Raw genomic sequence first — 12,780 nt, 5'->3', positions numbered from 1 at the left:
TACTCAGAGATTAATATTAAGTGCATCGATTCTGCCTAAGCCGGTCCTATGGGTAAACATTCTCTGGATGCAGGACTACCTACTTGACATTTCTTGTCATATTTTCTGCTCTGTTGATTTCTTTCTCAGGCAGTTGTTTCCCATGTTGTGGCAAAGATGACTGTTAGCTTCTGTAGGATAACAAGCTACCGACACATTCCCACTGTACCTCATTGGTGTTGCTTGGGCCATGTGCCCATCTCTGAACCAATCACTGTTGCCATTGGGGTGGAATGTTTGGCCAGTCTAGTAGCTTCCCTAAATTACATGTCTGAGTTTGGGGGACAATCAAGGTGCTCTTTTTAGTCAGAAAGCATCCTAATGAAGAGAAATCTTAGGAACAAATCATGCGGTGCAATTTTGTCATTTAATTCAGCCACATCAGTTCCAGTAAAATTTTTTAAAAAGATTGAATAATGAGTAATGGTTTCTTATGAATAAAATAGCCCTGTTAAGTTTCCCAAAACTTAACCAGTGATGAACATTGAAAACTTTTTAGACTTCTGCCCTCCCTCTGGTAGTTTACTTACCTATGAACCTTGGTCACTGTAATTGTACCTGTTGGGACACATTAGGCACCAAAATATTTGTTGAGTGAATGCTTCATAGCTGGTTACTGTGGACATATTGCTGTAGCACAAGTATTAAATTTGAACCAAAGATGGATGTAATTTAATATTTGATGAAAGTGCTGGACTTCCTGTTAGTTTTCTTTCCAATATACATTTCATAGAGAGGGGAAATTAGAGCTTGTGGTGGCATAGGCTTCATGATTTTGCACTGTGAAGGAAAGGCTTGTAATTTAGTCTTGGGCCAGAGATTATATGGATCAGGTGTGATAACTTTGTGGCTAAAATGACTTAGAATAGTTGAGAAGCCATTTTCAACTTATGTCCTGTTCTTGGGCAAAGGGAAAGAGAAAGTATGAGCAGAATTGGTATGTGATAATTGTTTATTGCTATTTAAAAAACAGTATTCCCACCCCCCGCCCCTGACCCCCACCCCGGTCTCACCCCCAGGGTACCTCCTCTTAGGAACAACTCATGGAATGTAGGATGAACCAAAACCGAAATGATGCACTCATACACTAACCCCATCATTCCCTCTGCTCTACCGTCTTCTCCCTTTTAATTTGGTCTTTCAGACCCCATGAGGAAAGGGTTTTGCATTTTGATTTAATGGATAGCTGCTGCAGCTTATATTTATGCACTGGTGATGACAGCGCATTCCTTTTTTTTTTAAAAGAAAAGATTTAAAAAAATTTTTGTGCCAGTGGATGGATTGTAATAGGCAGCCACATCTGAAGAAATAAGTGAAACTATAGCCGTGTAGTGATTTCTTATTACACATATAGATGAGTAATCTTTGCTGTGATTATTATATAAGTTATACAAATGCGGAGCTTTTTTTTGGCTCTAGAAATATGGATGGATAGTTGGAATTGTTTTAAAGTGGTCTTTACTGCTTGGCAGAACATGGGGCTGATTTCAGCTGCATTTATGATTCCTTTTTGGATTTATTCCAGTTTGGATTTAAATATATTAAAAGTGCCTGTGAATATGAGGAAATGTAGATCATTAAAACTGCATTTATTATGTAGCCTGTTTTAACATTTGGACTGATTAATGAATCTCTGTAGAGTAAAAATACACCTGATCGTACCAAATCACTTTCCAGATTTTATCAGCGGTCTGTGCCCCTCGGGTAGTCAAGGAATTCTTTTGTCCAGAGCTTGTTAATGATTCATTACATCAATGATGATTCTACATTTTATTTGAATTAACCAATTTCTTAACAAGTGTATGCATAGTTAGAAATCTGTATTGTAGTTTGTAGATGAATGTCATTTCCTGGGCAAAGAAAGCTCCTTAATATTTATGACATGTTTCATATTAATTAAGGCAGACTTCCCCCATGTAGTAATGCAGTACTTTAAGGTTATCTAATCAAGGGTTCTACACAATGATCAGGTAATTTAATTTTAAAATAACTTACATAAATAGAAATGAGGGAAGTTATTGAATAATTCAAATATGGTGAGTCAACATTCGATTTTAATTTTCATTTTTGACTTGTTTCTAACATTGCTGGCATTACTCTAGTGGGCTAGCCATCATTCAACTAATATTTATGGAGTATATACTATGTACTGATGACAGATATTCAGTGGTAAAACAGACCTGATGCCTGTCTTCACCGAGTGTAGGTTTTAGTGTTGAAAACAACTGAGAACTAAAAAAATACACAAAATATGATTACACGTGGCAAGTGATTTGAAGGGAAAATAACAAAGGGTACGAAATAAAACACCTTTGGTTTAAGATAAATATAGAAAGATCAAGAGAGTGAGAGATCAAGAGAGAGACCTTGATCTCTTACTCGCTCCATCTATTTAGGGGGGAGCCATTTCCTATTTTGTGAAAATAGGGGTGTGTGTGTGTGTGTACATATATATACACACATATGTATATAAATATCTATGTATGTGAAAATAGAAAAAGAAAACACACACACACCTATTTTCTCTACCTAATGGCAATGCATTTCCATATGATTATATTTTCTCCCATAAAATCAGTTTACATGGTTATACCATAATTTTTTAAAGGAGTATTAGAAAATTTTTTTCTGATTTTAAGATATTTGGTAAACACAGATGAGCTGTGCGTTGTTAAAATTAAGTTGGTGTATTAATTCAAAATTATCTGCTTAGGAAAATGCCACCAGTTGTGGTCATAGGTTATTCATATTTTAAAAGACTGTTAAATATTTTAAACATTCTGGTATGTGTTGCCAAATTGTTGCCATGCTTTATTCTTACCATGTCACAGACTGGTTTAATGCAGCTTTGTTTTGCTATTCATGAGTTTCATGTTAGGCAGCTAATGGTAACAGTCATGGGAGTTAGTTCTGCGTGTTGGATACCTGTTGGGTTTAAACTGATTTAAATCCAGTTCTTCTCATTTTGATTTATTAGAATAATAATGAATCTTCTTTCAAGAAATGTTTCCCCATATTCTTCCTGATTGATTATGTTTAAATTTGGCTAGAGAGAAATTGTAAGAACACTGAAATCCATTGTGTGTTTTTCTATCTTCTGTTTGCTTTTTTTCTGATTCGAGTTTAATACATCTGTCTTTTGTCCACTTTAAATCATTTCATGAAACTAATAACAGAGAAAATATAATAGTGGGGCCAGACATAGTCTCATACTTGAGAGGGAAGGCAGGGATTGCTAGGTAAAGTGAATTTGAGATGGTGAATTATTTACTTATAGTACTACTGTTTTTATGGAGAAGTTTGGCTGAAAAAGTATGTTTTGTCATTGAATTGTCAAACTTTTATTTCAAAAACATGAGTTGTTTTCATTTTCGTATTTAGTGTTAAATTTCTGCTGCTGCTTTTTTTCCCCCCAGATATGGGGTCTTGCTGTGTTGCCCAGGCTGCTCTTGAACTTCTGGCCTCAAGCAATCTTCCTGTGTCAGCCTTCCAAAGTGCTAGGATTACAGGCGTGAGCCCCACTGCACCCAGCCCCTGACCATATTGTTAACATTAGACAATCAAATAGACTAAAAGCATTACTCTCTTGGTCTAGTTAGCTTTCTTTAGGTATTTTCCCACTTTAGAAACAATGCCAAAGAGTTTTCAGGTGGCAGGAGACATGTAATCGGAGTACATGGAGTGCAGGTTATTGTTTTCGACATGGCTGCTAAATAAATCAAGGTTTCATTTTTTCCAGAGACTCACACTCAAAATTAGTATGACATATAGCATTAAAAAATATGGTAACCTAGAATTTATTTGAAAATTGTTATTTTTGTTTCTCTCAAGTGAGAGCACCCTTGATACACTATCTAGAGCTTCTATTCTGGGAATTTTATTATGCATGCATAGCTAGTTTTAAAATTTTTCTCCTTATTGATTTGTTAATCAATCCTCATCCCTTCCCTTCTTTTAAAACATTATTTCCTCATTAATATTTACCTACATTCATACTACTGTTTGACTTGTGCAGAAAAGATGGAGGAGGACAGGAGATGCTGTGTTTATCTCATATTCAGCAGAAGTAGAAAAAGGTAAATGTCTTCAACATCAGTCAGATGGTACTTACTGTGGCCAGCATTGTGAAACCTGTAAGACAGCTAGTTCTGTATTCAGACCCTTAAATTACTCATTATGTTCCTATGTACTCAGTGGTTACGAAATTGAAAAACCTAAAGAGGCTGGTGGGTAGGATACTGAATCTCACATCACTTAAACCCCTTTTTCCCCCAGTTACTATCCTTGTGACATCCAACAAGTCAGTTAGCATTTTTGTGCCTCACTTTCTCATCCATAAATTAGAATATGATGATTCAAGTGGATGACTTACTTCCTAAGGTTCAGGATGCGTTCTAATTGTGTTAACTTAGTCATTTAAAAAGAAATATCTGAAAGACTCTCTAACAAGGAAATCAGTATACCTGAACATTTTAATAAAAACATTTTAGGAGAAGGATTATATATAACGTTATATTCAACAATATGCATCCATGCTATTTCTGTCTGCTTTTTTTTCTTTCTTTTGAGACGGAGTCTTACTCTGTCGTCCAGGCTGGAGTGCAGTTGTGCGACCGCGGCTTACTGCCACCTACGCCTCTTGGGTTCGAGCAGTTCTCCTGCCTGTTTCCCGAGTAGCTGAGATTACAGGCATGTGCCACCATGCCTGAGTAATTTTTGTATTTTTAGTAGAGACGGAGTTTCACCATGATGGCCAGGCTGGTCTCAAACTCCTGACCTCAGGTGCTCTGCCCGCCTCGGCCTCTGAAAGTGCTGGGATTCCAGGCGTGACCCACCGCACCCTGCCTGTCTGTTTTCATATGTGATCATATAGACTCATACAAATATTTATGTTTACAAGGAATTTAGATCTCTAAGAGTGTGCAGAGCCCTATTTTTATCTGATCTTCCTCAGATTTATCATCCATATAAACTGTGACATGGAGTGCATGAATTCAGAACAAAACAACTTTATCTACCCCCGAATACTAAAGAGTTCAATTTCATGCTGTTTTACATGGCACAGCAGGAGTGGATTGTTTAATATCTGTAACTCTGAACTTCCACAACCTTTCTATCAGATATTCAGGTAAGTGCTGAGAAGCAGAAATTCTAAAAATAATTTCTACTGAATCTTTTGGAGACCCCGGAGCAAACTATTTGAATCCATTCCCCTTCTTTTTGCATAGTTTTTCTTTGTCTATTTGAACAGTGCTCTCATGGGTCAGAAAGATTGAGTTTCTAGTCCCATACCTTAAATTGCTTTATAATTGCCTTACTTTATAAGGGAGACATATCCTGGCACAGTGAAGCCTGCAAATATTCCAGAGAAATTAATCTGAACCTATTAGAAGTGGGAGGAGGGAAGGAAACTTATTTTGGAAAATTGTTAGCTAGGCTGGTTAAACTCTATCAACACAGCATGATATCATGCATAGAAAGCAAATATAATGAGTCCCGGACATTTATTTGCAGCTACAATTTCAGTTTGGTTATGGGTCATAGATAAAGAAGATTGAGATGGAAAAATGTGGCCATTTAAATGATAAAGCATGTTATATGTATTGAATGTGGTTTTGTTTTGGAATTTCTACAGTAGATTGGGTAAGAGTGTAGAAGTGCTAGATTTGAATCTAGCAAAGTCTCTGTTACTTATTAGGTATGTGACCTTGGACTAATTAATGTGAGTCCTCTGCGCCTGTCTCTGTTTCCTCATATATATTTTTTTAAGGTTATTTAACAAACATTTTTAAGGGACTCTTATTCTCTAGGCACCTAGAATATACTTCTCTATAAGACAGACACTGTGTGTAGCTCATGGTTAAGTATAGAGTGGTGTAGGAAGGTCAGATGGGGCAAAGTATCTGAGATAATTCACAGTAATGGTTCATTAAAATTAGAATAAGAAATTCAGGGCCTGTGTGGTGGCTCACACCTGTAATCCCACCGCTTTGGGCGAGGTGGGTGGATCACCCGAGGTCAGGAGTTTGAGACCAGCTTGGCTAACATAGCAAAACCCCGTCTCTACTAAAAATACAAAAATTAGCCGAGCGTGGTGGCACATGCCTGTGATCCCAGCTACTCGGGAGGCTGAGGCAGGAGAATCGCTACAACCAGGGAGGGAGAGGTTGCAGTGAGTCGAGATTGCGCCACTGTACTCCAGCCTGGGTGACAAAGTGAGACCTTGTCTCAAAAATAAAATAAAAAATCAGTTAGGGTATTATACCTTTTTTTGTTTTTTTTTTTTTGAGACTAACGTATCTGAACTTGCACAGATCTATGTGATTATGAGAGTGTAGTCTGAGGAGTTAGAATAAAATTATGTGTCAGGCCTAATTAATGATTTTGGCCCTGTTAGTTACCACCACCAGACGTATTCTTGGTTAAATAAGAGGTTACTTTGATGCTAACACTTAGCAGTGCTTTGTTACTTCTTACTATAGAAATAATGAGCAATTATGAATTATGAAGTCATAATACAAGTTAGAAATAACTGTTAATAATAGATTCTTAATTCTTACTGTCTTCACTAACATTAGGGTTATTAGAAAACAATGAGACATAGAATGTCTTCCATTTGTCCATAGTATTATATATATAGTACTATTCAGAGGGCAATTTGTATTAATAACATACAAACTGTTGGGTTCTTAAAGCCATTGAACATTTTGCATTTTAAAGTTTTATACACAGTCCCATGTTTTTATACCTTATATATTGGGGGATGTTAGGCACTTTCGCTTTGTGTTGGATAGAATATAGAACAGATGCCTTTTTCATACTGTAGTTCTGATCTAATGTGATTTGATTGTGCCTCAAAGATAATTAGCTGATAACCTTCAAGAGCAATAACATTTTTGGGAAAGGAGAGGCTAGAGTTTGATTTAAAAATTTAGGGTGTTTAAAACTAACTTTTGCTTTTTAAATTATCCATTCCCATTTCTTAAGGAAATAGCAATAAATATGTTGTTTGATTTTTTTTGGCATAAGTCATTTTTATCGGTAAATACATTTTTGGTGGCTACTGTAAAGGGTAGTATTTTAGATCTAAAGGATAAGATAGGACAGGATAGGTCTAGAGATATGATATCTACTCAGGCATCACCAGAAGACAACAATTTGTGTTTCATTTGGGCTTATTTGTTTTGAGACTGGATTATGAGATTAATTTTTGTATTTTTGGTAGAAACGGGGTTTTGACATGTTTCCCAGGCTGGTCTAGAACTCCTGGGATCAAGCCATCCACCTGCCTCGGCCTCCCAAAGTTCTGGGACTACAGGTTATAGCCATGTGCCTCGTGTCATTTGGACATATTTAAATCTTCAAAATAAGAGTTTGCCATCGGCTCCTCCCTTCTTTATGATTGTCCTGTTCAAAAATCTAATTCATCTTCTACATTGGGTTCTTTTCATAATTGTTGGAAAATTAATAATTTTCTATGAAAGACAGTAATTCTTTTTAAATTTTAAATATTATCCTCTTTAGGTTATAATATGATATGTTCAAAATTCACTAGAGTTTTATTTTATGTAAGCAAGAAATCAACTTTTTCCCAGTATGTTCTGAAAGTTATTCTTCAATCCTGAGATTCAAGTGGATATTATTTCATGTCTCCCAAAACCACATACATGTTGCCATGTAATACCAAGCTCTTATGTTAAAAGGAGGCCTATTTTGTTTTTTAAATACAGTGGAGAACGAGGAAGTCACATGAGTCAAACCCCTGCCTCCATCTTATTTTACTTTACAGCATCCTACCTTGGACACCTGGGCAGTATTAATTCATGTTATGGACATTTCCTTTCATTAATGCCTGTCATCTGCTGGGCCTCCAGTTTCAGTTGTTTGCTCTAGATGTGAAGCCATGGAGTTGAGTCTGGTTGCAACATATGATCCAAACAGGAGCTTGATGTACACTGCTGTCACCTCTCCTGTGACAATGGCCCAGTCCTCTAGGGTTTTTTCAATCCCCCACAAGTCTGGGATTGCTCCTCCTGTTTTATTCTTCAGAACCACTATGCACTTACTTCCCCTTGACCCTTAAGACCATTTGTTAGATGCAGTATTCTGATTCTTATTTCTTTTGTTGCTTCCACTTTTTCAGTAAGGCAAAATAAGATAACACTAGAAACCTCAATGTTCTTGTGGTCAGGTTACCAAAAAGCAATTTGTATAAGCCATATTTGGCATTTTAAAAATAGGCAGTTATCTAGCATTTTCAGCAACATTCTACAAGAACAGAAAGTTTAATTCTATTGTCAGCCCCATGAGGATAGTTACCACTGTTACTCTCAGTTTTTCAGATGGAGAAACTGAGGCACAGAGAGGTTAAATAAGCTGTTCAAGATTTCATAGCTTGTCAGTGTTGAAGCTGGGGTTTGAATCTAGTCTTTTAAACACTATTTGCGTTGTGGGTCTTACAGTTTCTCAGCAAATTGATATGATGTAATCTTTTTCACATCTTCCATTGCATAATAATTCCAAATAAACTTTAAAGGTGTAATCTTTTTATATTATCTTTTATACCATTACTGAGATTGTAATCGTTGGTGGGTTTAGGTTATTTAGAAAAATTTAGTATAGGTGGGTTTTCTGGTTGATTTAATCCTCAGATAACAAATCTTACGACACATGGTGGCATGTTTCTGTACCTCCCGAAGGGTAGTTTGTTAGGGCTGTTGTAATAGCCCAGTGAGGTTCTGTCCACTCAGTCGTTCTGCATCTGTGGCTTGTCCTTGGAGTCATTCCTTTCTTTTTTTCTGTCTCTGTTCCTTTCAGTTCAGGCTGGCAGCATTTCTGCTGGTATAAAAGTCTCAAAATCCTTGTCAGTCTTCTGTGTAGTTCATGGACATCCAAGCATCAAGCAAGACAGTCCTGCACAGCTCTCTCCTGGATAACCACATTCTCTCTTCCTGGCTTCTGCTGACATGGTTGATTGGATCCACGAGTCACATGCTTCATCTGTTTAGCAAGTTTGTCCAGCAGTACCATCCTCCAGTCTCGGAGCACACTCCTCTTTGACCATGGCTTATCTGCTGTTTCTGTTTAGGCTTCATAGCATCATCTGAGCAAACAAGATGAGTATTAATAAGGTCAAAGGTTTTTTTTTCTGAGACACTTTCCTCAGAAATAGTGTTCTGTATCTCACCAGCTTATCTGCCCTAGGGATGTTGCAATTGTAATCATGCTCAGGCCTAAATCAGCTCATTAAAGTGGGCAGCATCACTTTTGTTCACTGTTTATTTTTCTTTGTGAAGCAATATTAGTAACACTTTAAGAAAGTTTCTGGTTGTAAGTCCAAGCTTTTTTCCCCCTTTTGTCAAAAGATTACATCTTAATCCAAAATATCTTTCAATTTCTCAGGATCTTCATTTTCTTTATTCCAATGACAAGATAATTATGCAAGGTAACTTAGAAACCTCATTATACGTAACCAATAATAGAAAGCAGTGGTGTAGATGAATAGTATTAGGTTCAGAGGAACAGTTGGGACAATTTATATTCAGAGCCGAGGATGAAGTTTTGCTGGGTAGCCGACTAGTATGCAGGAAGGTGGTGCGGTAGGAGGAAAATACTGAAGTAAATGAAGCATAAGGGGCATTTGGGCTCCCATGACTTGGGTTGAAGAGGAATATACATGTTGACTTGCTGTGGGAGAGAAACCTGAAAATCTCATTGGTGGAGTAAAGTCTTGGAGCCCTTAATGCCAGGCTCATAAATTTAGACCTTATTCTAGGTCTAAGAAAAGCAGGGTGATTACACCTTATTGAACTCAGGGATGAAAGATTGTAAGATATTTGGGGGAGATGAAAGTAACAGGTATAACGATGGATTATTGTTAGGAGAGACTACAGGCAGGGAAATTAGCCTTGTTATGCTAGGATTCAAGGCCTGGCAGTGCAGCTGCAAGGATGCTGGCCGAAGGAATTGAGACAGGAGATGCCGTAAATGGTGACAAGGCTGAATTTTTAGGGGTGAAGACATAGGGAGTGTCTAGGAATGTGGACTATGTATGTAGGAGAATAGAAGAACTGTGGTATCATTTGGTAGCGACAGAGTGTGGTTTGCAGTTGAAGACATTAATTTTAGGTATTTTGAATGTAATGGCCATTAGGATGAGAACTCTGTGGTGGGAGTTTGGGTTTGGATATATTAAGACTTTGGAGTTAATTTGCATGGAGGTGATAATTGTATCACCAAGATATCTAAAGTCTTATTGTGTCAAAACTGTTCAGTCAGTCTGTTAGCGGGTATGTTAGGGATTGTCAAGGTCTATCAGTTAAATCTTGGAGATTATTTATGCACCACCATTTGAATGATAACTTCCCTGTTGCATAGTGCTGGCCTAGACCTAATAAAACTTTGTGTGAAGTCTTTATAGAAAACTTGCTTAATAAGATGTGACTGATAACTATGTATTCATGAGAATTAAAGGCATAGTAGATTCAAAATAATTTTTTCTTTGAACTTCTCACCTTTACCCCATGTCTTCATTTTAGTGGATATGTTTGTTGTTGTTGTTGATGGTATTGGATGTTGTATGTGATGTGATGTAGAAAAGGCTGTTCATTTGCTCCTAATTTTGGGTTACCTTATGAGAGTTTGTTAATAACCATAAATATAACAAAATATATCTTAGAGTAAATTTATCTCAACTCACTGGTTAAAGTATTCTAATCACACATTCATTGGGTTATTTTATTTGTTGACAACCCAGGTTTTCAGCTTTACAGACCTTTTAGCGCTCAGTTCATTGACACATCATTGTGATGGGCAGATAATCTTTCCATTGCAGGCGTGCTTCCAAATGAGCACTCTTTCCTTTTAGTTTTTCTTAGTACATAGTTCCCTGTGAGGTCCACAAACCATTATAACCACATTATAAATGTGAATATATAGATTCTCATCTCTATTCAGAAGAAATTGGGTTTATCACCCATTGAATGTTTGATAATGTAATGCATTATCCTCCATTATGTAGTCACTAAGTATTCATGGATGATGTGTTCAAGGACCAACTCTGTGTTACTGTATAGTTAGCGAAACGTTTAACACTCTCCAACCCGGTTGTGTTTCAGTGCACTTGCAGGAAAGACATGGTGAAGATTTCAATGGATATCTTTGTGAGGAAATTTCAGCCAGACAGATATCAGCTTTGGAAACAAGGAAAGGATATATACACCATTGATCACACGAAGCCTACTCCAGCATCCACCCCTGAAGTAAAAGCATGGCTGCAGAGGAGGAGGAAAGTAAGAAAAGCATCCCGAAGGTAATGACCCCTCACCCCACTGACCTGCCTTGCCTGTCGTGTTTTCTCAGTTAAAATGGGTCATTGGATGTGGCATTTTACTTGCTTTTTCTATTTATTCATCATAACTTAATACCTTTCTGAAAATGTGAGACATTATTTTTAATTCTTAGATGTGTAATAAATACAATGTAGGAAGAGATGTATATTTATTTTGTTTGAGAATATTCCTGAAGTTGCTCGACATGGCAAATAGAACAATATAGAACTTGTTAGACCACTTACATGAATGTGTTTTTATGGTTGTATTATTACTTTCTGTGCATTTCCATATTTTAATCAATAACTTGATTTTCCACTTTTTCATTTTGCCACCATTTTGCTTTTTGGCTTTAGTGGTTATCTTCTTCATTTGTCCAACATCTGAGCGACTGCTCTCGTCTGGATGCTTATGTTTTACTACATTTTATGCACATGGTTTTATTCTTTTGTAAGATGTAAAACACAGCATATAGCATTTCTGTAACATGCTTATCCTTGTGAACTTTATTCTCCATTCCATCTTTGTGGCCAGGATCATTTCCAAAGCTTTTAGATGTGCTGTGGGCATCTTGTTGTTTTAAAACCTGTTGAATAGGGTGTGTGTGGTGTTGCTCAGGTCCTTAGGCTACCTTTTAAGGCTCTTATGTTTTCCAATTTTATGTTAAATTTTCCTCTTCAATATTACTCATTGTTTTTCTTTCAGATTATAAAAGTAATATTTGTGCATTGGAGGAAATTTGTAAAATAAGGAAAAGAATAATGAAGGAATCCCATATCACTCATAACCTCACTATCCAGAGATAACCAGTATTAACATTTTGTATATATCCTTTACCTATATATTTATTATATATTTTATAATATTATATATCTTTTCAAAATTGGGGCCATGCTCTATTAATAATCTGATGATCAGTTTTGAGTGTTTTTTTCATGTAACTGATTGATTTGCTGCAACATAATTTTTAATGCCTGCATGTATTTAATCCCCTGTAGCTTGTTTCCACTTTTTTGATATTAACTAAGTAACACCATAATTTTACATCTTTACCCAGACTTATGATGCTTATTTTCTGTCTTTTTTTTTCCCTGATATTTATTTTCTGCTTATTTAGAGTGGTAGTGAGTGGAAGAACCTTAGGAACATGGAGTCAAACTTTGGCATTTTATAAGAGGTAGACCTGAGGTGCAGAACTAACTCAGGTGTTGATATTTCACCCTGTAGTTTACCGCAATGATTGTCAAAGTGTTTGTTAGTAGGTCAGGACCAACATTTTAAAATGAGGTGGTAAAATAGAATAAAAAGTATTATAGTGCTTCCTCTGTGGTAAGGGCAAATATTCACTCATGACATGTGTGAGTATGTGTGTATGTGTGTATATAGTGTCACTATCTGAAATATATAACTC

At 36.5% G+C, this 12,780-nt stretch overlaps 1 protein-coding gene across 32 annotated transcripts in view; it reads left to right on the top strand.

Moving 5' to 3' along the window:
• The window catches only part of KDM4C (lysine demethylase 4C), a 404,595-nt gene that overhangs the window by 200,725 nt on the left and 191,090 nt on the right, over positions 1-12,780 (top strand). For 30 of the 32 annotated variants that reach the window (XR_010148777.1, XR_010148778.1, XR_010148776.1 and 27 more), the window contains one exon: positions 11,157-11,350. Coding sequence is in view for 26 of the 32 variants with exons in the window: in XM_001144352.6 (XP_001144352.3) it covers positions 11,157-11,350 (194 nt within the window). In the remaining 6 variants the exon portion in view is untranslated. Of the gene's footprint in view, positions 1-5,145; positions 5,168-8,856; positions 9,485-11,156; positions 11,351-12,780 lie in introns of those variants that run through there. The other 2 variants (XM_024345553.3, XM_063788004.1) reach the window with 2 other exon arrangements.

This window comes from Pan troglodytes, chromosome 11 (genome assembly GCF_028858775.2).
Source record: "Pan troglodytes isolate AG18354 chromosome 11, NHGRI_mPanTro3-v2.0_pri, whole genome shotgun sequence".
NCBI classification, from domain to species: domain Eukaryota; kingdom Metazoa; phylum Chordata; class Mammalia; order Primates; family Hominidae; genus Pan; species Pan troglodytes.
The sequence above is the reverse complement of the archived record's forward strand: the minus strand, read 5'-3'. Positions and strand labels throughout refer to the sequence as shown.